The sequence below is a fragment of the Ciconia boyciana genome, chromosome 10 (genome assembly GCF_034638445.1).
Source record: "Ciconia boyciana chromosome 10, ASM3463844v1, whole genome shotgun sequence".
Taxonomy (NCBI): domain Eukaryota; kingdom Metazoa; phylum Chordata; class Aves; order Ciconiiformes; family Ciconiidae; genus Ciconia; species Ciconia boyciana.
This window is the reverse complement of record NC_132943.1, coordinates 9,257,904-9,284,535: the sequence shown is the minus strand read 5'-3', so window position 1 is coordinate 9,284,535 and position 26,632 is coordinate 9,257,904. Positions and strand designations below refer to the sequence as shown.

General features: G+C 38.0%; 1 protein-coding gene across 1 annotated transcript in view; it reads right to left on the bottom strand.

Annotated features, from left to right (window-relative positions):
- Positions 1–26,632, bottom strand: part of ACTR3 (actin related protein 3) — a 32,701-nt gene extending 6,069 nt beyond the window's left edge. The window contains exons 1-7 of the mRNA XM_072874315.1: positions 26,426–26,632; positions 9,798–9,853; positions 5,430–5,554; positions 4,764–4,874; positions 3,113–3,208; positions 2,409–2,516; positions 73–216 (exon numbers count right to left, since the gene is read on the bottom strand). Of these exons, the coding sequence (XP_072730416.1) occupies positions 73–216; positions 2,409–2,516; positions 3,113–3,208; positions 4,764–4,874; positions 5,430–5,554; positions 9,798–9,853; positions 26,426–26,469 (684 nt within the window). The 5' untranslated portion in view covers positions 26,470–26,632. The remainder of the gene's footprint in view (positions 1–72; positions 217–2,408; positions 2,517–3,112; positions 3,209–4,763; positions 4,875–5,429; positions 5,555–9,797; positions 9,854–26,425) is intronic.

Sequence of the window (26,632 nt, the reverse complement as noted above, 5' to 3'; positions counted from 1 at the left end):
ATTATTGTATTTTAAAAATAGCTATCAAGCTCTGATCTAAAATAACCTTCACGTCTGCAATGTTCACATTACCTTCACTGCTTTAGCTGTTTCCAAGGATTGTTCAGGAGGAATTCCTACTTCTCGCTCCCTCAGCAACTGCTGAATGAAGTATGTTATATCTCGCCCAGCAATTGGAATGTGTTTGATACAGCTGCCAATCACATATCCTTCAGCCTGTAAAGAAAATTAATCGGGAGAAAGATATTGACAAGAACTCCTTTCAACAAAGCTTAGGAGGGAGAGAAAAAGAGATTAGTCTAAACTCCTATGCACTACCTGTGATTGTGAGATTGAAGCCCTTTAAGACTGGTTCATTTCATTACCAGAAATTGAATTCTTCAGTAGCCTTATTTTACTTGTTAAAGTGTTTCGCTTTGCATTGGTTCACAATTCTTACAAGGTTAGGAGGAACAGAAAGGTCACTAGTACATAAGGCAGACAAATAGCTATACTCACTATTCCTTGGCCTTTATTTTCTCTTCAAAATGAGGTTACTCTTACCAAAAAGGTCAAGGAACCTTGTATCATGAAATATTATTTTAGAATAAATGATGTGGCTCTGCAGTCACAGCCACTGATGTAAGACGTTACAATCCACATGAACCAAAATTAATTTTCTGAAAGCAGGGAGAAAACGCATCATTTCAGCACACTGAGATGGCTTAGAACATCAGACTGGCCCATACTCATCCATCAGCCTACCCTTGTAAGTCACACTCGTCCTGGGGGCCAGTATCAGGGCATTAAAAATATCTGTTCTAAATGCAGAAACCAAGTGTTCAAGACTGGCTTTCAACCTCACCAGACCTGCTACATCCAAACAGGTGAATCCAGGTATCACACTAATATTAAATGCTTAAAATGTCCTATATACACCTTACATTCATATGAAATGTTCCTTCTAACATAGAAAATAATAAAGTCATAAACAACACACCACTATTGTTAGCTTCATCAGAGATAAGCATTTCATTAATTCCTCTTTATCTGTATCTATTCCTCTTTATCTAGTTTGTATATGCTAAATATAGCAAGTGGTATACTATCGTGTATATACTATAAATAAGCAAGTAGTATGCTATTGCTGTGCATTCGCTCAACATGTTTAAAAACTCCAGAAATCAAGCGAATATCACTCTACAACAGAGCTTAATGCTTCAAGTGATATAGAATACCTACTCTTATTTCAATTAAAAAAACCAAACCCACAAATCAGGAAAAGTTCAACTGTTTTAAACAGCAATTTGAACTACTAAGTACAATTTAAAAAAAGTTTACCTAGAAAAGGTCTGAAGTGTCAATTGTTTCCTACATCTTATTAAAAATACATCATCTTGGATGAACAGTCTGAACAAAGATTTAGCCACTATATTCCACCAAGATTAAAACCAAATTGCTACATCACAGCATATGTTTGATCACCACCAATGCTACTATTTGGTATAACAAATCATTTTTAAAAATTGAGGTTACTGTGGCATGATAAAGCTTTGTATAGATTTTAATCTTAAAAATTGCAATCTAACTTCATTTTGAAAAGAAAAATGCGTCTGGTGCCTAGACACGCATTTAACTTCTCAAGGAAAGATGGGCAGACAGACATATTACCAGCCAGTTGAAATAAAGAACATTATTAAATGTTCCAATTATAAAATTTCAAATATGTAGCTTTGTAAAAGGAAATACATACCTACAGCAAAAACAATTCTTTGACAGTTAAGAAACTGCAGCTGTAAGTGTTAATTATTTAATAAAACATCATATGATCATACTAATTCTTACTTTTAGCAACTTCATATATTAGAACAGATATTCAACGTTCATTAACTTTAGGTTTGGTGGGGTTTTTTTTGTCAGGTAGGAACTTTCTTTTTGCATGTATCAGTGATGCATGATAACATACTACTAAACATTGGTCAACAGACGGAGAAAAATTGTAAACAATACTACATCTGCCCTCAAATATTTTGTATTATCTCTATTTTATATATGAATTGACTGAATTAAACAAAAAAATTCCCAAACTTTTTGGACTATTGTAAAGAGCATTTTCACTCTTACCAGCAAAAGAAACTGGAAATATGATAAAGCAATACAATTTCATTGATCACTTAGCATGGCCTTGGCAAATCACCTTTTAAGATAAGCCACTGGGAAACAATATGCCCTGACAAACTCAGGGTGCAGAGAAGTTCTTTGAGAGTTTCTGCACTACAAAATTAACAAAACACCCACAACCCTGGAAGTTCTGACATTTTTGAAGATTTCTAGCTATGCTTCAGTCTGTGTAAGTGTAAACTTCAGAGAAGTTATAGGACAAACTGTTCTCCAGTTAAACTGTTTCTGTAGTTTTTATGTATACTTACAACAGGGATAACATGAGTGACACCATCACCACTGTCTATAACCGTGCCAGTCAATGTTCGTTCTCCTACTTGTCTTGACGTCCAAGATGCAGCTAAGGCAAGGACAGCCTTGTAAAAGAACACACACAAAACCCAAATCTTTATAAAAGCACTGCATTGAAGATCCTGCCTTCCACTACCCCTCTCAACAATACCCAGACTGACACCCTCATGGTAATTTACAGCATGGAAACTGATTTAGTAACAATATATGTGGGTACACAACAGCTTACGAAAAAGAGACTGCATAAACATAGTTTTTTGACTCCTAATGCTTTTTTAGCCATGTTCAAACAAACATCTTTTTTGCTACTTCATATTGAGAAGGATTCAATTCTTGGCCTAATACCATTATTATGATGTGGTGTGTTGGTTTGGGTATTTTTTGGTTTTGTTGGGTTTTTTTGTTTGTTTGTTTGATTTATTTATGATGCAACAGATATTATACTCTACTGCTTAGAGGCCACCTTCTATACAGGTAACAGAGGAACAGTACCTAGCTAACAGACCACAGAATCAATGCACATCAAACATCCAGTGGTGAAACTGCTAACCAAAAGTACATAAAAGTATTCCAAACACCACTCATACAGTTTTCATAGTGAAATTAGTTTTAGCTCAAGGAGAAATACTGTAGCTCTAACATTCAACAGCCCTGCCCTTACCTGAACAGCAATATATAGCCCTGGAACATTGAAAGACTCAAACATGATTTCAGCAGTGTATTCTCTATTTTCTGGAGTATTTAATGGAGGCTCAGTCTGTGAGACAAAAAAACTCAAGCTTTACTTACATTCAAATCAAACACTTGACTTAAAAAAAAAAAAATCACCAAATCCTAAATTTTGAAAGATGAGTCATTCAACAACAATAGCATGTAAAAATATAATGTGCAAAGGGTGCTTTTAAAGGCAAATAGTGCAATTAAGAAACTCTAGAAACTCCTCTGACTATAACAGAATTTATGCAAACTGCATTGCAAAAACATGATGATTAGAGTGAAAACAGAAAAACAGAAGTGCAATAAAAATGTTGTAGCAATTACTGCTTAAGAATTTACATTGATGGTCCCCTTTGCAGGTTGGTTAGCTCATTACAACTTTTGATTTCACCGAAAGAATCAAGGACTATCAACCTAAAAATGTCAAAGGATGCAGTTTAGCACATTTAAAGAATTACAATTATTTGAAAAATTTCTCAGTGATTCATTAAAGAAAAAAGCTGGTTTTCTTCAGAAGGCAATCACTATAAAACCAGTTGATATGATCAGCTGTAGAAATGTACTCAACTGAGAGAAGGTAGCAACAATGTACAATGCGCTTTAATAGTATGCTATAATTTTCATTAAAATACCAAACATACTTAATTAAAGTCCCTCCTCTGAAAGAGCATTTTGGATAGCGCTATAGAATATTTGAGGGGAGGAAAAAAAAAAAAAAAAAAAAATCACACTTCCATTGCATCAACTATGTAATAGGATGGTAAAGAGGAGGGAGCCAGACTCTTTGAAGGTGATAAGGACAAGAGGCCATGGAGACAAGCTGGGAAATCCTAAGTAGGTATGAGGAGGAAAAAAGGTAACATGAGGGTGGTCAAATATTGGGAAAGGGGCCCAGAGTGAAAGGGGCCCATGGCATCTCGATCCTTGGAGATATTCAAGGCTGGACACAGCCTTGAGCAACTGGATCTAATCAGACCTGCTTTGAGGAGATGGTTGCGTTAGATGTTCTTTAACAAGTATGGTCAACACCTCTAATTCCAAACTTGCTCTATAAACAGACTAAAACAAATTGCCTATTTCAATGGCCTTAAATAAAATACTAAGGAATAGCAGATGCTTCAGAATAACGTTGACCTTAATTCAGATCTAATTTGCCCAAATATGACAATCAATCCTTCTGATTTCACACAAAAAAAATTCACTGTCTAGACACACCATCCAGGTGGCAGCATTATAAAAACAAAATAATTGCAATTATATCAAGTCAAACACACAGGTACTTTTTTTGCCTCAAAAACGTAAACATGGTTATTGAATTCAGTGGATAAGTAATAGGAAAAAAAGGGATGGAGCAGATGCAATTTGGAGAGATATAAGAAGAGAACAGAAAAAAGTTTGCAGTTCAGACACTCTGACATCTTTAGAAAACTGAAGAACCTGGATGAGATAAACCAGGTCAGAAAAGCTTCAAATAATGTATAGTTACTTTAGTTTCCAAGATAACCATATTCATATTTAAGAATTATTACATAAGTCAGCACAAACATTCTTACTAGTCATATGCAATTTCATAAGTAGGACATAATTTTACCTACCAAGAGAAAATAATGGTCCTCAGGTTCTGCCCTTAGATACTTAAAGATTACTTGCTCCATAAACCTCTCCATCAAGTCCCAGTCTTCAACTATACCATGGCGGATGGGCCACTGTTGCAGAAGAATATCAAAATATAATTGGAAACAAAGGAGAAAAAAAAATTTAAAAATCAGTGTTTTCAACTGCAGTAAAAGCATATGATCTACATATGCAAGAAACCTTGCATTAGGTTTTCCCTATCCTGATCTGACACCTATTCAAAATTCAGATTCCAACCTTGAATAGCAGAGACAATACATTGTGCTTTTCTCAGTACAACAGAATGGTGGCATGAGGATAAACCACAAGTTCCCCCAGCCCAGCATCCTGACTCTGACATTGCTGATTCAAGATGCCAAAGAACATGAAAGAATGTGGTATTTCCACTTAACATTCTCCCAGCCTCCCTTCACTTCAAGAGAAATATATATTCACATACTTTTTTGCAGATTCCCACAGGCTCCTGAAGGTCAACAAAACTAATACCAAACCTTATTTTCCATTAAAACAAAGTTAATAAGCAAATAAGATTAAAATTAACAAAGCATTCATAAGAAGCTGTTTACTGTATAGCTGATGCTTTCTAAATAGTATTGGAAAATTATTTTAAGCATTTCTCTTAATACCTTGGTTGCGTAAGTTGGTTTTTCTATTGCTTCATCCCCGATAAAGAAGTCTAAATCATCAACACCTTTCAAAACCCTCCTTTGTGCTTGATCGACCACTTTTGCAGATTCTTTGATAGCAATACCTTTAACAGAGAACACAAACAATATTGTAGATCATATATCCTGCACTGAAAAAAGAAAACCCCAATATTCAAGAATAGGAACATACTGTAATTGTATTCATCCTTTGTTTCAGGTATAAGCACAGGAAAGCTAAATAAAACACAGATAATTTGAATTCTAATCATAGGTAAACATAATTAGGATTTATAAAGTAACACAATACACAATACAGATGTAATTGTTAGACACTCAACATGCAATCAGAGAGATAAAACAAAAAGAATCACTAAGGGTATCCCTACAGATCTCATTTTATTCAACAAGCGTGCTAATTTTCTGCACACTCCTCTAATAATAAAAAAGAAAAAGGAATGCAGTTGTAGAAGTTGTATAAAGAGCAAGAAAGAAAACATGTTGCCATTATATAAGTGGTTGTTTTACTTCACTTGCATCAATTTGATTTCTGGACATATTATGAAAATGAGATATGACACACAAAAGGGACTGAATAGCAACTAAATAAGCAAAATGTGTACAAAAGAAGGCAGGAAGGAAGAAGTAGGAGAAAACGTAAGGCATACAGAAAAATAAAATTGGATAGAAATAAAAGGAGTATTTTTAAAAGGACAAATTTGTATGGCCACATGATACACCTTTAGATGCTTTAAAACAGATTTTCAGAAAGTCTATGTTTCATTTCTTCCTTTAAATACTACTCCTATCTTATCATTAAGAATAGAATGGAGAATTTCATTTAAGAAAGACTATAAATCTCTCCTTCACTTCAAGGAACAACTGGCAAAAGTTAAGAGCTTGTACCTTGGCAATTTATTCCTTCTAGGATAATTACGCATCATAAATAAAGAAAAAAGTTTTTATCAGAAAAATACTGGCTAAGGCTAAACACAGGATGCTGGAAAGATGGATCAGTGATTAGATATCACAGGAACACAGATGTTCCCTTCCCTCATCTTTTGCATCAGCCCCCTGGCAACCAGGGCTGCAGTGCCAGCAAGACCTGCTGTATTTTTTCAAGTCTTACTAATTGCCTTTAAACACAATCCTTTACACAAATGAGGAAATTCATATATATAAGAAGCATTCATATCGGCCTCAAATATTCAAAGGTCATGATCCAACAGCTCTTTCAAAGGCAGAATTATTTTGCTAATTCTCACCTTCAGTAAGAAGTTCTGTTTGCTCACAACTAAGATTAAAAAAAAAAAGTTATGAAAACAGCTGCTGCAGGTTCAAGCCCACCAGACACAGGGCGGCACAGCTACAGGATCTGGAAATCAATAGCATGCTAGGGTAAAGCACCATTAGTTCACTGATGCTCCGCATCCTTCTCCCTTCTCTTCCCATAAAGAGCAACAAAAGCAGAGCTGCACAGCCAAAGTTAAATGTTGTGAAAGACTGAATAGGATAAAACAGAAGACATTATTTTGAGCTCTTCAGGAAGAAAACTGAATAATAGTGTAACTTCTGTAGCAGCTTACAGGAGAGCAGAGAGGAAGCAAAAGGCTAGAGGAAGCCAAAAAGCATGGCGGGGGGGAGGGGGGGGGGGGCAGATAGGAAGTAGAAGCTAAAATCATGGGGAAGAAGATGTCGCAAGGGCAGTACTTGCTGCAAGTGAAAGAATCTTGCCAAATATTTTTCAGGTCATCATGTGTGAGGAGCTCACACATTTTGGGAAATTTTTCTGTCCAGATGTGTGTTGTCTTCAAGAATTTTCAAGTAAAATACCATTGCTTGCCACAGGATTACAGAAACTTTCAAGTCAAAGTGGTTTCAACCTGTTACAAGCCTAAAACAAGATGGGAGCTCTCAGTATTTTGCCGACGTTGAGGCTTGCCTGTTCAGTTCTGGTTTTGAAAGTCAGAAATGAGAAGGAAACAACCTGAATCAAGAATCATGTCCTGAAAATACAAACAGGAAAATGTATCTTGCTGAAACCAGAGCTAGGCTATCACGGTGTCTGAAGACAGGCAGCACTCCAGCGGTATCTCAGAGCATTTGCCTTTGGTTTGCTTGGCACAAGAATTAAGAGCTTTTAGCAAAAAGAGAGGACATACTTGCATCAAATCAATTTTTGTGCTTAACCACTATTCAAGCCTTTTTTTTTTTTCTTTTAAAGGTAAAGAAAAAGCCATCTAACATGTAAACTATCATAGATAAACTGAAGTAGATGACAAATCAAGAGAACTACTGGGTAATGGAAAGAAGTTGACTCCTATTTTAACATACAGCAGAAAAAGAGGATTAAGTGAATAAAAATCAAGCTAAATTAATGATCTGCTAAGATCTAAAAAGCAGCCAGGGAAGAAAGCAGTGAACCTAAGTCTCTTCAAAAAATTGGCCCAATATATTCTCATTTACTTCACTTTTCAAGCAAGTACTTGTCATCTCTATAGAAGCATATTCAGAATTAAATCAAGAACACAACATGAGAGGAGTGGGAGATAAAAATTTAAGAGCAGGAGTGAATAAGATAAGCAGCAAGTGAACAAGGCAGAAGGAATGCTGTTCAAACCTGTTTAACAGCAAACATTTTTTAGGGAATCAAATTGATAACATGCAACCACCATTGCTGGAAGTCAAAGGAGAAACCAAGCCATTTTTTCCTCTGTGGATAATATTAAGGAAATTAAAGACAAAGTGCTTTGAAAAGATGCATATTTTTGGGTAACATTTTACTTTGAAACTAGGTGCTGCTATACTCTATTTTTGTTTCTCTAATGTGGATTACACCAGTGCTATTTTATGTCATTTGAGGCAGAGGATTAATGCAAACTCATGCAGTCAGTGTAATTATCTAACTTGGATGACAGTACAAATGAGAAAAATGCCTTTTTCATTAAGGGAATTGCAGTCAAGGACCATTTCAACTGTAGGAGCATCTAGACTAGAGCACCTTTTTTTTTCCTCTCTCTTTTTTGAATACACCACACTATATCAAAAAGCTGCCAAAAAAATCTCGTTTCCCCCCTTTCTCTTCTACTTTAATAGCATCTCTGTTGTACAAACTTCTCTGCTTAATGATCTCACAGGTCATTTCATTCCCAGAATTTGTTTAAAGTGTCATGATCTCTCTTCTCCTTTTTTGGAACAAGTGATTTTAAAATTAAATAAACCAAATCTGAAGGTGCAGAAAAAGTATGTAAACTATTTATCTGAAATTAAATAAAATAACCATTTGCCCATTTTTAAATTTCACAGCAGTCTTTAATTTAAAGAGCAATGTAAGTTTTTTTCAATGGTTCATTAACTTTTTTTAAAATCTAATGTTAAAACTAGTTTTTGTGTGAAAAACAAAACTATAGAGTATATTTTATATGCCACTGAGATAAACCAAACAAAATTCAACTGGAAAACCAAACAAGTGAAGAACTAATAGAAGAGATTTAAAGGATTCTCTCACTTGTATGAAAACAGGAGAATGCCTTAGCTTTCCATGAAAATTGCCTTTTGAAGCATGTTTTCTAGAAAAATTAACATAGAGCCTGAACTATCAAGTTCTATTTTACAGTGACTATGCTTAAGTATTATTAGTTCTAGCTCTTTTCCTGTTGCATTTACAAGGAAAACTGGGTGTACTAATTATTCTTTTTTACCAGGATGTAATACGTGATTGTTTTGGCACAGATGAACAATGACAAAATGCCAAGTGGTGTAGGAGGTCAAAAGGTGAAGCATTTCTAAAGGAAGCTGATTGAGTTCCACTCTCTAGAGTAGAGCTGTATCACTTTAGGTAGGAGAAACAGGTCAGAAGACAGGGATCAAATCAGCAATTTTACATGTAGAAAAAAAAAAAATGTTTTCTTGTTCTATTTATAAAACACGGTAAATTAACATAGCTGTAATACTGAAAAACACCTGGGAAGTAGTATAACATTTTAAACCCTAAGTATATTAAAACATCCAATTCTGATTTTTTTTTCTAGTTACAATCAACTAAACTTTAACCTGAGAAGTCCCTAGTAAAGGAAAAGCCTTCTAAAAAGTAAGTATAGCCCCACTACTGTATTTCAATATGGTTTCAATTTCTAAGATATTAACTTCAAATATTAGTACACCATTTTAATGAATCTATCTTTTCTAAACTGAGGATCCATAGCAAAACAGAACAGAGCCATGCTATCACTCTGTGTCATCACTCAGAAGTCTTTTCAAGTCACTCATTTTTAACTGCTTTTTACATAGCACGTTATAGAAACTCTAAGTGTAACTTCAGCATTCATATACAAGTAACAAATAACTTACATGAAGGGATAATGAACTGGGGCTCAGTATTACCGGCATATCCGAGCTTTGTATACCTATTGAGGCAAAAAAGGTTGGGTTATTATATTTAATACCACAAATACCAAAGATATCTCCCTTTTTTAATGAACATACCTCTCTTCCCGTATCAAAAAGACCCACTGAATTTCCTTTAAAAAAAACAAACCCAAAAAAACCCTAAACAAAGAACTTCTCTTTTTTAAACAGTAAAACACTGCTCCCTACCACAAATCAAGTATCATTGCTAACTTCTACTCTAGTAAAATTTTACTAGAGAACACAAAGTATGTAATTCAATTTATCAATGCTTAGGAGTATAATTTAGAGTCAGAGTAGTTCTTCCATGCTCAGCAGTTAGCTTTTGTATAGAATTATTTTCATATAATAAGTGTTAGCAGTAGAAGTGTTTTTGTAACTGCTAACTATAGGGGAAAAAATTTCCTTGCCCATGGACTGCCAGCTGGGCATGTGGCAGGGCTGGCCATCATTACTTGACAAGCATTTCCCACAATGTACTATTGTAGGTGGCAAGTACTGACAGCTGATAATGACAGTGGTAGCAAAAGAAATTCCATTTAACAAATGGAACACAGTCTTGAAAATGTGTTTAATAAGACTACGGAAAGCAAGAGGAAAAGAACTACACGCCTTTACGCACCCAATTTCCAGAATGTGCTATGGATGTATATACATCAGTTTCATTGTCAGGATGTAAGAAAACTGAAGAAGTTACCAATGTATTCATGAAAAATAACTACAAAACTCACAGTACCAAAACTATTCAGCTTCTAGAAATGTTGTTACAAAAGAGTTAACAACAGCATAGGCAAATTCTAAAGTGTGCAGACCAAATGCACACTACATTCAAGAGTTACAGCCTACACACAATTTTTTAACAAACACAGACATGACAAAGTTCTCATTTTCTTTACACAGTCAGACAGCTGTCCTAACTAAATTAGCACCATCAGCAAAAGCATGAAACATTGTAGTAGCACCTCTACAATTTTCAGCACTTGGATATAAACCTGGAAGATCTTAGGCGGTATAAGGCAATACTAACTTAACAATCCATAAATTTATGTCAATAACACAGCAAAATGTCTGGCAACAAATACAGTAAGAGGTTGGTTTTTACAGGCTAGAAGACGAGTGCTGCTGCAGTAGGTTTTGCTGTGATGCTACTGATGCAGCGGTTCACAATTTGCTCACGTATCCACTAACGCCTACACAATTTCTATCGCTGACATTAATTGCACACATTAGTGCTGGGACAGGAGAAACGGTATCCTCAAAAGAAAGATATTTTTCTCTCTAAATAACAAAGTGGTTAGCACAGGACTTCATCTAACACCAAAAACGGTTTGCAAGAGAAGTATTTTTAAAGCTGTAAAACCCATCTTGTCTCTAACACACTGTAACAGTTGGGAGTAACCATGCAAAAGAACTTGACTTCATATTGATCTACAGTAATATTTACTGAAAAAATAAAACATCACTGGCAAAATAAGATATATAATGGAAAAGAAAAAATAAACCAAACACCTGAAAGAAATTTACACCTCCTGAAGAGATCAGCATTATGCACTGTACATGCCTGAACTCAGGACATGCAACTTGGATTTTGCAGACTCAAGTTATAAGCAAGCACATTTTTTAAAATTTTATTCTTAAATATCTGGTTCCTAAAAGAAATCAAGAATTACACCATCTGATGCTTCCATAACATGTCATGCAGAATAAAACTGTTTACTGTATCTAGAATGTTTTAAGAGGCTTTTAGTTCCACAAGAAAGTTATTAAGAAAACCAGCAAATATTGACTCACTTCCCCTGCAGATCAGGAACTGTGGCATGTATATTTTAAAGCTAAATCTACAGAGGAACTTTGGAGCCTGAAGGCTACATAAACCTACAACTAGATCAGAAGTAAAAAAGTTAAAACCATCTGATTATTAAACTCAGTATTTCAAAGAAAACAAAAGCTAAACTGTTGCAGGTAACAGGCTGCTTGTGGTGTGGGAGACTGCCCAGCGCACACACACACAGCCAGCAGACCGAAAGAAAAACAGTCAAATGAAAGATGCATTTTACATAAAAAGACCATATTCAGACATAAAATCAGCATATCTAAAAATACTAAGGCCTACTCAGCAAGAAGTCTCGACTCATAAAAAAAAGAGTTCCATTTTTAGGCCTCCAAAAAAAGGAAAAAGAAAAAAAGGGGGAAACAACTAGCATGGCTTCTGGTCTCTGAATATTACATTATAGCTGCGAATCTCCAATGTAGTCTCCGACGCAAGGCTTCACATCTCTAGTTGACCAAGACTTCCTTGCCACGCTCTCTTTCTGCATCAGGAATGCCACCACCACTTGCCCATTGGTCAGGGAAGGGACCTGCTGTCACCCCCTGTGCCTCAGACCTGCCCCTCCAGCTCCACGCTCGCAGGCACAGATGGCCTTCTGCAGTATTCATACAGCAACTGGTACTATGGGGCTCTGGACAATAGCTATGGTAATACATGTAATAAACAGTAAGCTTGATTTTCATAGCTAAATGTACATATAGATACTCTTTGAGTTAAAATGGAGTTTAAAAGTGTGATAGGCAAGACAAAAAAGGTAAGTTAAAAAGTTAATAAAAGTTGATAAAAATCTTCAGTTCTCCAAATGCACAATCGAGTAAGTGTTGGGTTTTTTTAAATTAACTTCTGCAAAGATGAGGCTTTATTCAGACTGATCAGATCTATTCTACCACTGTCACTTGAAGTAAATATTTAAATCACATGAAAAAAAGATACCACGGGTAAGCCAGATTTCACAAGTATACAGTTTCCACAAGCAGTTCATACAGGGCAAAGTGTGTCTGACTAATGTATGATTCACAGGGGAACGAGGCACACCCTGTCTTCTTCAGAGCAGGATTCACTGCCACTACTGAAAAAATCCTGATATTAAAGATATCATAAGGCAGTGCCAATACTGGATCACAATTTTCCAGTAAGTCACAGCTTGTCTTGTTTGCTACATAGCACTGAAGAGTGGCAGATGGACTTCCATGGAGACAGGCGGGCACATTTATGTCATTTAATGAGACATTAACTCAGCTTTCCCACAATGAATTTGGGGCACACGGCAGTAAGAGAGCAAGGCACTGTACAGATGAGTATATAAAAGTATAAGCAGATTTCTATTAAAATCTCTAAGACATAACTTATCTACAAAACCCAGAGGTGAAAACCTGAATTCAACCTTGATTGTTCAGATGTTTTCCTTTATTTCTCCACATTCAGCTACCTGAAGTGTTTCTGTAGGCCTATTAGCTCAGTTAAGTAGAAAAGGAAGAAAAAAAAAAAAGAAACAAAAACCCAAACATGGCAAAAAATATTGTTGGAGCATAATGACCTTCAGATTTACTTTAGAGGATAAGCTACAAAGTATCCAAAAACAGTCCACAAAGTCTCGATACATAAGTGCATGTAAGTATACAGAGGACCATACACATACAACCCCTCCATGCTATCTATCAATATACGTTTATATGGTGCTGACATTCCCCAGTGACTTCCCTACAACATCTTCTCCAAAAGGCAATGGGGTGTCACACACCATCCTGTGGCCTATGCAGACATAATGATGTGACAAACACCACACAGTTCATACCACAAATGGGGTGGGGGTAGCAACTAATGAAGGTTCCTTCTAAGTTAACTCTACTAATCCACATCTTAACTATCAGTGGAGAAATATCTCTAGAGTCACATCTACCTCAAACTCACACCCTGAAATTGCAGAGTAGCTCTGTACTGATCTGCCCGAGAGCGCTCTGGAAGGACAGCCAAAAGGCTCTCCACAATGTTCTCAAGCACACTAATGGGATTTCTTATATGTGCTCTCTCACTTAGAATAGATATTTCTGAGGCTATGACATGAAAGCAATGTCACTTGAAGGTTACTTATGTATTAGTCATGCAGACAATTTTAAAGCCAAAAGGAAACAGCACTTAGGGTAAGAACATCTGACAAGAACGTCATTAACAGAACCTCCGTCTGCAAACCTCAAACGAAGACCATGCGCCTTTGCTCCACTTCTTTCCTGTCCACAACAAATGTAATTCTGTATATACTCTCCCAAGTTATACACCCTAGCTATAGCACAGCTGCAATTTTACCAAAAGGATGAGGAATAGGGGGACAACTGCTTTGTGGGCAATGCATTTGTTTAGCTGCTCTGAGAAGTACAACAGAAATGGGGTGGCCCAGCATGAGTTCTATCTTTGTCATTTTGCTGACAGCTCCATGCAAAGACATGAGTTAGCCAAGCACAAGTAGAGAAGAGCACTAGAGGACAAACGTCACCTGATCTTCAACTTCGACAGAGCAAATCCAGGTTACAGTCTACCCCTCAGCTACTCCTAGTGACCTGGACTAAAAGCAATTTCATGCATAGAACACTTTTTTTTTTAAATCCACACACAAGCAGGAATAAGATGTACCTCCAATGCTGGCCCCACTGGAAAGATGCAATGCAACTTTGAAAACAAACAAACAAAAAGAACCACTTTTCTGGGGGGAGGGAGGAGTAACAGGAGTGGGAGTAACAAACCTGAAACTCTCTGGAAAGGAAGTCGGGACTAGGCTGAAATCAAAATGGTCTCTTTCTGGTTTATCTTCAAGGTGCATAAAGTTAGAAAAACAAATATATATAGAAGGGTATTTTTTTCAGAGGGCTTTTTTGTTGTTTTTTTTCATCAAATTGCTGTCTCTTCATGTTGGTTCTGAATTACTGTCCACCATCTGAGCCACAGCAATCCTTCTGTGCAAGCTCTCACTCAAAATGCAACATATTCATTCCCTTGTATCTTACCTTGCAGATGCAATGGGCTTCCCAAGTACAGTAACCTGTACAGCATACATGTTAGCTTGTGTGTTTTAAGTCCTAAAATTCTGCTTTGGTGTATACCACAGCCTGTGCACCAAGCCCAGAAAGGTTTCTCTAACTAAACACACCTCTGCAAAGTCCTATGCAGAACCTGTCCAAGGGGTCATGCTACAAGCAAGTCTAACATTCAGTGATGGGATTAGGCTTTACACAAAGTTAAACTGCATTTATTCTTAAAAGTAAGCTGATACTGCCTCTTTGCAAAGTGCCACACTTGCTCAGGCAGCAGCAGATCTGTACTCCATATCCCCTTCCATCCAAATGGGTTTACAGCCAATCTCCCATTTCCCATAAGAGCCTCTTGCCATTTGCTTATAAACTCCCCTGAGGCAAGAGTGCTTTGCGTTTCTTTCCTGAAACCATGTGGAAAAGACTCCAAGAAACGAGGGCCAAAGACAGAAAGCAAGATGATTGCCCAGTAACCTGAACACACATCTTGGAAGAGGTATGATTAGAGTTTTGATCCCTACTCCAAAGACTGCTTAATTATTTTATTCCATGACCATACAGGCATAGATATGGATACCTTACAGACATGCTACGTACTGCTTCCTGGAAGAAATTTTGAGTTTTCCAAGTGATATTGTGCCAGTGGGAGTCAAAAATTATCACCACATGTTGACAGCTGTGCACAACAGCATACTGGCCACTTAAAAGAAAAAATAACAGATGAGTGGTTTAAAAGAAGTAATCCTTGCTAATTTCCGAATGCAATACTGAAACCAGAGCCCAGGAATTTCAGGCCTGGGAGTCATTATTCGATTAAACTATTTTCCTACAGTTTGAAATCAGATGCCCACGACCTGGAAAATTTAAATGCACCCTGGCATTTCTGTTGTCCTGCTTAGAGAATTCCCACTTACATACTAGTGTCTCCAAATCCTGCGCTGAGCAGCCGAATGCACCAACCTGGATTTCGCCCACAGCTTTATGAAGCTCCTTCGTGGGTCTAACCCAAAGAATTTAACTGAGAAAAAGGCTGCATGGGGACATTTCTTTGGATCAACCAAGAGCAAAGAGAAACTCCAAAAATGGACAGAGGCCTCAATTACATAAAACAAAGAACAGTAAAGAATCTTATGAAGTCTGTTGCCTTTGCACATGAATTGCCTTCATCAGCATGGTCTGCAAACCATCTCACCGTTTAAATCCTATCTCATAACCTCACTTCTCTCAAGACACCACAGCAGTAAATTCTCCATATATACTACTTGAACACCAGCAAGGACTGTTACAACATTTGTACGTGAATCTGCTTGCTAAAATAAACTTTGTTTATGGAGATCTCCTCCATCATAGCTTGACACTTTGCTGCATAACAAATCTTACAGAGAAACAGTTAAAATGATTGCACAAAAGAGTACTTTTCTGTAATATTTCAATTTATGAAAATTCAAGCATTACTTACATCTTTAAATTACTATTAGGTAACTAACATTATTATGAATGGCTCAAGATAAAAGATACAAAACCAAGAAAGGTTATTTTAGGATTTCACAATTTCATAGTTTCACAGCAGACCACTGTGTGAAGGCATGCAAGATAGTACAGATGCAACTTAAGTTTGCTGAAGCATGTAAATTCTTTATTGCAGGCGTGCATAAAGCAGCAAAATTCATTGCTCGCTAAGTTACCTTAACTCTAGGAAAATTGTAATTAAGTGAGCAGGTTGCAGGAAGCACTACAGAAAAGCTCAGAAAGTGGGGAGATTCTAAGGAGGACGCACACATCGTAATATATTCAAAAGGGCATGAAATAAATCAAATGTCAAAAACTCCAGGTTTTCAAACAGAATGGAAAGGGATTCTGCTCTTCATCCCCAGCTCCTTACAGATGGTCTGTCCATCAAAGACTTCATCAAAAAGGGCTTAATATCCTGTTTTAACTGGATAAATTCTACGTAGACAGAATTTATAAGACAGGTACAGTGTTTTTACTGTCTGATGTCTTTAGATAACAAAACTGCTTTAAAAAGAAATGGAAAACTTCTGAAACATGGATAAGCCCTTAGTCTTCATACATAGATCCTCATGTTACTGAAAAGCCTGAACAAGCCTTTGTTTTTATTTGTTGCTTTTCTTCTATCAACCCTTCTTGTACACCAGGTGAGACTGAAAAGCCTAGGGAGTATTTACTTTTCAAATCCCTGTAAAGTGAAATAATGAGAAAATGATGGTGAAAGAGGAAACCCATCCTGCCCCTTTAAAAAAGGTCCCAGCTCTAGTATCAGGTGCAAATTGGTTAAGCAGCAGCAGATCAGAAGTCCCTGAGGGAACTGATTATATTAGGAAAATGGGACTTGTATTAATAAATTAGTTTACTATCTCTTTTCAAATGTCCTTGATAAAACACAAGATAGTAAAAGCCTTTGAAATGAGTCATGCCTTTCATATTTTTATATCTTTAGCTAATATATATACTACCTTTCACACATCACTAGTTTGCATTTTTAAATAGCAACTGCTTCTGTCAAGTTTTAAAACACTTGTTGATCAAAAATGTTTTAAGTAATCAATAGTGAAAGCCAAAGAATTAGCTCTATAAATGGAAAAAGCACACAAGATTAGAAGCGCTCTCAGATGAAGACTCTTGTTAAGCTGTAGATGAGACACATCAAAGGATGGTAAAAGGGGATATTTCAAAAACATATGGGACCCCTAGACACCAGAGATGTTAAAAATCTGGCAGTCTGCAAATCTTGGCCTTGGAATTAATTGCATTACTGCGTATCTGAAACTATTTTCTTACAATATTTCCCCCAAAAAATACCAGCCCACTCGAACAAGAACTTTCACCTTGACAACAAATGCTTCTTCGCCACATACTAACTTCACAGTAGAACAAACCATAAGCAGATTGAAGTGGTGTGCGATTTAAAAAGTGAGCTCAAGAGAGAATTGAAAGAGAAATGCTACTAACAAACATTTATCTCCCAAACAGGAAAAAAAAAACCCTCTACAAAAGGTTAACTTATCTTTAAAAGTATCTATATTTTTGTCTAGAATATTTATCCAGTGCTGCTTTTCATCAGCAGCTATATCTACAACTCAAAGCACAGATGTAACTGTAATCCTTGCTAATAAAATCTAGCTAAAACGGGTGGGGAAAAACCACAAAGTCATGGCCACAAATAGCCAGACCGGAACCCTCCAGGTATGTGACTAAGAGGAACACGGAGGCAATAGCAGCCTGTGCTACACAGCATTGAGAATAAATTCACACGCGTTGTAGTAAGAGTCTCCAGGTGACAGTTTTTACACCAGTCTGGAGAACAGAGGAAGCTACCACATTGTGCAGCTTCTAATTTTACTAACATTTGGATGGAGTAGAACAGAATCTACTTTCAAGTTTGCTCTATGTTTAGTTGCATCAAAACTTTAAAAAAAAAAACCAAAACCAACAAACAGCAGCATTGATAGCTTGACTCTGGAAAAGTTCTCTTCCGCTAAAAGTAAACAGGAAGATGCATTTATTACCAAAAGACTCTAGCTTATGATTGAGTCACTAAAAGCGTACTTGAAAACCAGCCCATATTTAAGTGTTTAAGACTAACAAAATCCAATTCAGGCATTCTGATGATATTACCATCTAAATTTGTAATCCTAGACAATTTTATTTATATTTGTAAAATCCATTTCAAATATTTAATGCTGACATGTACTTTAACACAGAAAATAAAGTTAGCTTTCCTTTGACTACCATTTTCCTCAAAGTAAGAAGAGCAAAGGGCTTTGGATATTATCTTTGTATAATGAAAGTAGTTTGTGTTGGCAAAAGCAGAATGCTCTCTTTTTACTTACTCGTTGCTTTGAGACTTCTAGACTAATTCATTTCATTTAAACAAGTGTCTTAACAGTGCCTCTGTGTTGCACCACACCCACACAATACTAACCTATACTGCTAGGTTTTTTAATAAAGTTATATTTAATTTTTTATGCACATTTTCTGAGCATTTTCCACAGTGCGACTACTCCATGGGTTTTTCCAAATAACAAGGAAAGAATGCCCCAAAAGTTTGGAAGTCTGCATGACTAATTACTTAATAGTATAAATTACTTATTATGAGGGGGAGATTAATTTGGCAACTTTCTACATCATTTGCCCAAAATAAGCTGAACATTTATCATGAAGAAAAAAACCCAATAGATTAACTATACATACTTTTCAACAGATAAAACAAGAGATCAATTGAATCAACAAATACATAATTTCTAAGTAAAAAAAGTCTTGCACTTGAAGAAATGAAATAGGCAAAATCTGAGTCATATGATGCAGAAAGAGCTATAGCTGACAGAAACCTGATGGAACTCGGAAGTTTTTCCAAACAAATGCAATACAGTGGCTAAAACTGTAAAGTTATTCCACATTAAAAAAAGTTGAGCATTTGTGCTTACTCTTTGCACAGTTTCAGCACTTGAGAGCTCCAGCTTTGAACCAATAGCTACTATGCTATCGCCCCAATCACACCAATCTGAGCAGAGGGTAAGATGAAACCAAATAGGCAGAGCATGGAGAGGAGAGAAGGAGCACCCAGCACACACTGCAGGAGACTCAGCACACTTCCCATCTGCCCAGTACACTGGGTACCACTTCAGCATTTCAGTAGGTAACCAAATGTTTTCCATCAAGAATAGGCTTGCATTAAAACACCAGTTTACATATTTATCTTGTTACACCATGCTTCTAATAAAAGACAGCTTCCAATTAGAAACTTGTAGAAAAAAAATGCCCCACTAAGCTGTGGACAAAAACATACCACTGAATTTTGTTTAATATAAAAAGCAGGTCTCATTTAATAAGATCATAGAGATTCTGAAGTCTGACTGAAAATATGCAAGCAGTCATATTGTGAAAGCTCTTGCAGATGATAAACAGCATGATAAATCTAAGGCAAGTAATGATAAATAGAATGTTTATACTGAAAAAATACGTAAGTAAGAGATACTGCATCAACTAAAGAAATAAAATTTGGATTCATTCATTGATAGCAGGGTACAATGAAAATAAAGTATCAACAGACAACCTCCTGTCTGCATCTTGCTCTCTACAGACTGAGAATACCAAAACACATCCTGTGCACAGCTGCAAATACTTGCAATGACCACAAGAGAATAATAAAGAGAAAAGGAAACCCCAGGAAAAAAAAAAAAAAAAAAATCTAAATTTAGCTAGAGTTTTTCCCATGTCTAGTCTTAAAAATGTAAACTCATGATCAGAACAAAAAGAAAAAAAATTGAATTATGTTATACCCTACATTAAGTCACTCAAAAGTCAAATGATGACTTTTTCAGTTTGAGATATAATCCTCCTTGACAACGGTTTGGTTTTTTGTTTGTTTGTTTGTTTTTAAAAAAAGCACTTGGAAAGGACAGATGCTTCATTTTGATGGTTAAAATAATCCTGCTATGAACACTAACAAGTTTGCAACCAAATTGGTATTTTTAAGCATCTACCCAAGGATTATTTTTGTTAGATTGGTACATCTAAATATATTTTAGTTCAGTGATTAAACCAAAAATTAAAAATTAAAGCAATAGAGATTCCTTTTCCTATGCAGAGCAGAAAAAAATTCAATTTCATTGGGGATAAACTGAAATATGATTTCAGTTATTTTACCTTTGAATTTAACATTTTCTCCTTAACATCTTTAAATGGAGAATGTTTGTCCAAAATTACAGTTTAAAAAACAACTTTGTTTGAAATTGTCAAAGCCTTTTTGCATTTCCCAAAGAAAGTCTGCAATGATGAAACTAAATGTTGAAACATTATGTTGAAACTTTTAAATTACATGAACTAAAAGACCAACTGCAAAGTTTCTTATATGTGCCTATAAAAGGACGGATTACTACTCAGGAACTTGTACAGTATTTCTGAACTAGAAGATGTACTTTCAAGTAATTTAGACCAGCAAATGTCCATCAGACTCATGCAATCAACATACTTTCTGGGCAGAACGTTCAAGCCAGGTACTAAACAACGACCAAGAAACATGAAGGGAACCTGCCCTGTCCCACCCATGCACACCCACAGCCCTACCCTCCCTCAAACCTTTCCTCACAACCAGGGCCGTACTCTGGTCTCGGTGACTGTGCAAGCTTCCCCTGCACACACCAGTAGGAGCTCTGCTGTACATAGAAGGTGGCTCATTTACCATTAATTTTACAGATTCAACCCATGGGTGCAAATGGGTTTGTCCTCTACTCAGAAATGCTGCCGCCGCCGCCCGCCCCCGCTTTTATTTTTATATATATATATATATATATATATATATATATATATATATATATATAAAAAAAGCGTTAAGTGGGACACAGGAAAAGAAAAGCAGAAACGGAAGGACTGGAAGGTGCCATGCATCTTGCATGGCTTCTGACACTCATTCCAATAAGACATAAACTGATTCCTATAATAGAATTTCAAAATATATATGTGTGTGTATAGGAATATATATATTCCTAACTAAATTCCTATTAGTCCTAATTATATTGTACACTCTGCATTTAGCATTACAACATGGACTGTGATAGAATCATTTAAGAGACACCACAGGTCATCATGGGTCTTCAGAACCTATTTGCAATTATTAAAAAAAAAGTATATGTATTAAACCACAACTCTCCATCTAGCACAACTCCTTCTTCTGTGTTAAGGATGAAGCATTTCCCCCTCCACTCCTAACCACTTCAGCTACTGGCAAGCAAAAGATACTCTTAAAATCCTGGAAGAGTATTTTTTCCATATTCCATTAAGGAATTATTTTGTTCATGCTTTCCATACTGTAAAATTACTTCTGGGATGACACAACATAGAGAAAATTCATCCCAAAAGAGAATGTTTTTATGAAGACTGGAACCCATGAAAGGTCATTACAAGATACCCAATCAAAATATTAACTGCAAGAACATCACAGTGCTGAAATATCTATACTAGACAGAAGTTATGATTTGAAAATCTGTGGAAATAACCCACATCTGGAACTTTAGGAAAGAAAAATCATTTCAAGGTACAGTATAACATACTAGAAAAGTTGCAGAGCAAACAAAATACAGGCTGTTACTTCCCCTTACCTTGTTTTTATAACACTGGATTTCCCATCTCACATATCTTTGCTGTCTATTGAAGATTATTAGCTTTTCATGGATCTTGTACTCATTTACACTACCAGGTCAAAACCCAGAAGAGAAACAGAACGACGTAATCCTGTTGTAACTTCTCACATCAGAGGACACTCAACCCATAAATACTTTGCTCTACTTAAGAGCATGAAGCTATACAGGTGTTGCATGAAGATTAACTACAGAAGTAGGACTTGTAGAGAAGTCCCCCAATGCAAAGCCCGCTCCACTGTGCGCCAGCCAGGGTTTTGGCTTCTCTGAGGTTTCACGTGCCCAAGTTTATCCTTCCTTCATTTACAGCAAAACTGGTTATAGAAACCAAACAGCCAAGAAACTCCCAGAGACGCGACTCATTCCAAAGAACAGTTTGCAACTTCATGTCAAGAAAGCTTAGAAATCCTGAGCAGCCCAAATTTTCCAGGCTCTCAGCTCAGAGGGAACCAGGACTGCCGTGAGGTTTCAAGGGACTTTCATGCTCCTACCACGAACAGCAGGGCTTTCTCCAGTCAACTCTGAAACCTTTCACTCTCCCCTAGTATTCAGGAAAGACGGAAGAGAAAAAATCCAAATGCATGCATTTTTATAACCTGGGTAATGGAAGTGAAAAAGAGAGCTAGCTTGTCATATGAGAGGAGATATGAGAAAGCAAGATGTGAGACAACAATTTTTTTTCACACAATCATGTAACCAATTTACTCAAGAGAAGGCTAACCAACATACTGACCCTACTGATAAAATGCTCTGGGGTACATTAGAGAAGTTGGTCACCTACAACACTCAAGTATTGATTGGTAATAGAAAGCCTATAGAAAAGGGAAAGTTTAGGTACAGAAAATGCAAATACTTTTCTTTAAATCACTTTCATTGCTAAAATTAAGTTCTCATTTTGGAACTGCAGTAGGTTACACAGCCACTTACTTCAGCTCAGCTGAAGAGCCATTAATTTGAACACTTGCAATTATCTGCCATCCCAAATGAGCTACTTCAGTGTTATACAAGTTTATACTAAGGGAAAAAAAAGAAGAGCATTCACACAGAAAGACACAGCTAAAATCTACTTGTCAACCTAATCAAGCTAAATTCTGAAGTGGCGTAGGAAGAGCTTTTAATCATGACTTGCAGGCTGTGCTGTGTTCGCCTGTAGAAGAGGCAGAAAGAACTATTCAAATACCCAAAAAGGCACAGAGCAAAAGACTGCAGCCTACTGAGATTAAAAAATGAGTAAGAGCCTTTTTCTTTCTTTGGTGTGTTGTTCATATACTTTATGGAAATAATTCCATGTTAGTTTTCTTTTTTTGTATTTTTATTTTAAAATGCATGTAATCCTTAGATACACCAGTCTGAAGTAAGACCTATTCACAGTATTTACCTGCTCTTACTAGGTATCCCTTACATTACCTTATTTTCTAGGTATCAGGTTTGCTTAAGCAAAGAATGCAAATTTCAAGATACAAATGTAACACTGGAAGAATTTTTGCTGCACCCATAATCTGATTGCCATGTCACTGACTTCACCCATTTGCCAGCTCCAGCTGTATGACATGTACTTCGATGATCCCTAAAAAGTTTGACTAACCTGTTAAACCCTCAAACAACAGGGATCACATGATCTCCCCAACTTCTTCTGTGCTTTCATCTCTTTATGCTTTGAAAGGGGTTCTTAAAATTTGTCTGATCTGTGCAGGCTGATGCTGAAAAGCACAACTCTGCCACCCTTAATATCCAACTCCCTCCCCTCAATCTTAGCTGGCAAAAATGAACACACACACACACACAAAAAAAAATCACTCAGATCAACAAACTGAGCCTGTGGCTACACGCACAAGACATGTAGGAAGACATCCTTAATACCTCTCCTACGTCTGCCCTTTTGCTGATTAAGGTAAATTCTCCTTGGACTGTAAATTAATTACCATCCCCTCCCTCTACAAAAACCCTACTTATCGGAAAATTTGTGCACTTTTAAAGCCTTGCCTGTTCTAAACGAGGCAGTTGTTTAGTTCAACCTTTCTGCTTTGGTTGTATTTTTGAAACCTCTTTCTTTTCCTGTTCTCAGGGGCTATCTTTAATTCATCTGCTTTCTTTCATTTTGATAGACAAGACAGTACCTTAGGTGAGACCTCAACTGATCTGCACAGAGCACAAGGCTGACATAATTTATGTGTTGTGTTCTCACTTATACACACAAAATGAGATGGGCTGGAAGGGCTGCACCAATTAAAAAAAAAGCTATGAGCATGATTATGCTATCACATCCTACTGCACTGCTACCCACCTGTTCCTTATCTATCTCAAGTATTAGATTTTTCCTTTGTAAATTCACCACTTTATATGTTTGTCTACTGCAATCAATGAATTCCAACAGCCCCAATGCTCTGCAATGTTTCCAACACTAAAAATCTTTGCCCCCAGTTTCCTGAAGCAGAACTTCAGGGAAGAACAACCTCGGACTACGAAGCACACCAGAAAGCAAAAGCCTGGAGAGCAGAATAGGTTGGGCTGCATTAAAAAAAAAAATAGAGGTGCACAATAAAACAGTATCTTAGAGAGATCTTTGAAGACTGGGAGGAAATAAATAAATAAATAAAACAGGAGCGAGACTTGCTTAACATCATATTCAAGAACATTACAGAGTACGTCCCGTGCACTGAAGTTGATTAATGGAGTACTTACACACAGACCTTCCCCAAGAAGATTTATTTTAACATACAGGACCCTTGGTATACCTCTCACATTAAAAAGAAAAAGTCATTTCTTAGGCATCTATATGCTAGCATGTTGTTCCTGCTTGGCACCACTGAAAGCTCTAAGCAAATCTCTCTACTCCAGTGGTCACAACCTATATTTTGCAAACCTATAAAGACATAATTACTGACTTTAATGGGACTACCTGCAATGCACAAACATGTCGGATGGGAAAAAGCCTCTAGTGGCATGCAGCAGAGTACGTTACAGATCTTTTGTTTTGAAAGATAAACAGTGCATATACACATCATGTTAAACTCACAAATACTTCCATTACACTCAGCTACACATGCTCATTCCTGCTGTGCTAACCTTCCCCCATCCTACAAAATTCAAGGTTTTAGTTTTTGCTCTAACTACAGGTATGACTTCTTCATACAACTGGTAAACATGCACACATTATAGACACATATATGCCTGCTCTTCTTAAAGACTTAATTTATTCATGTCCTACACGAGATAGATTCTCCTGAAGGGAAGATGAGCATGTGCTTTCAAAAAACAAGTGCCTGGATTTCAAAAGAACATGCCCTTTCAGAGTACTGTAAATATTTGTACGTACACTGCAGTCACTGAGAAACTTCTTTGACTATTTTTAGCAAGATGGATGAGAAGTGAAAGAAAAGGACAAGTTAAAAGAATCAGCATGTCATCAGTGCTAGCTAAAGAGGAAGAGTGTTGAAAATATACCATACTTTCCAGTAAAAGCCCAATGCATAATGTCTAAAATGAAACATTTCATCTTTAAAATCACACCGCAGACAGCAGGTCACAAAGCGGTTTTCACTTCCTGAGTACGCTCCTGCAAGTGGTACCACATCACCCTTCCAGGCTGGGTTCCTACAGACACCTCTCACGGCTTGCTCCCCAACCCAAAGCCTCCAGGAGCCATGCCACAGCAGAAAAGGCAGCCTGGATCCCGAGGGCCTTCTCCCGAATCACTTCTTACGCTATTTATCACTGGCATCGCATTCTCTTCATCATCTGGTAGCTGCCAAATAAAAAGAAGAGTTTCTAAAACGGATTTGGTTCAGGTTTGACACTGAAAACTGCCTTATAAGGTATAAAAGCCCGAAAGCAGGAAGAGGCTTTGACAAAACTAAGGAAGTTCCTCTGCGCTTGCTCGCTGGAGGGGGAGGGGTTTTTTTTCTTCCACAGAGAGAAGTAACACAGAATAAATGACATTATCCACACATCAGAAAAAAATAAAAACACAGGAGCCCCCCAGACGGCACCCGGCAGCGCGGTGAGCTCTCTGAGCGAGGGCATTTCAGGAGCTCGCAGGCAGCCCCACACGGCAGCCACAGGATGGTTTTCCCCGCTCGCCACCCCCGGCTCCGGCAGCCGCGCAGGGTCCCCCGCACCCCGGCAGGCACCGGCCGAGGAGCCGAAGGCGGCTGCTCCGAGCGGCCCCGGCCGGCGGGGCGGCCCGAGGCTCCGCGAGGACGAGCGGGGGGAGCGACCGGCGCGGCCCCGGTGCGACCCGGCTGCCGGAGGCGCGGACTGACGGCGGGGGAGCGGGGCCGCGCCGGGACACCCCTCCCCGCCGGGCGGCCGCGAAGGGCCCGACGGGGAGAGCAAGGGGAGGGGAAGGGAAGGGAAGGCAGCCGGCTGCTCCCCCCAGCCCGGGCCGGCCCTCCCGCTACCGGCGCCGCGGCGACTCGGGCGTGGCTGCCCGGCCCGGCCCCGGCCCCGGCCCCGCCGCGGGCAGCGCGACCCCCGCCGCCATCTGCAGCAGCGGAACCCGCCCGGCCCCGCCCCGGGCGGCACCGAGCTGTCAGCGGCCGCCCCGACCGTCTCGCTCACCCCGTGCCGCAGTCCACCACACAGGCCGGAAGCCGTCCTGCCATGCTCCTCGGTAGCGGCGGTGCTAGGGACGGCGGGCAGCCCTGGGCGCGCTCCGGCGGGGCTCAGCGGCGGGGAGCGAGGGCACTTCCGCAAGGCGGGCGCTCCCTCCCCCGCCCGCTCGCAGGCACGGCCCGGCGAGCCCAAGATGGCTGACCCGCCCCTCCC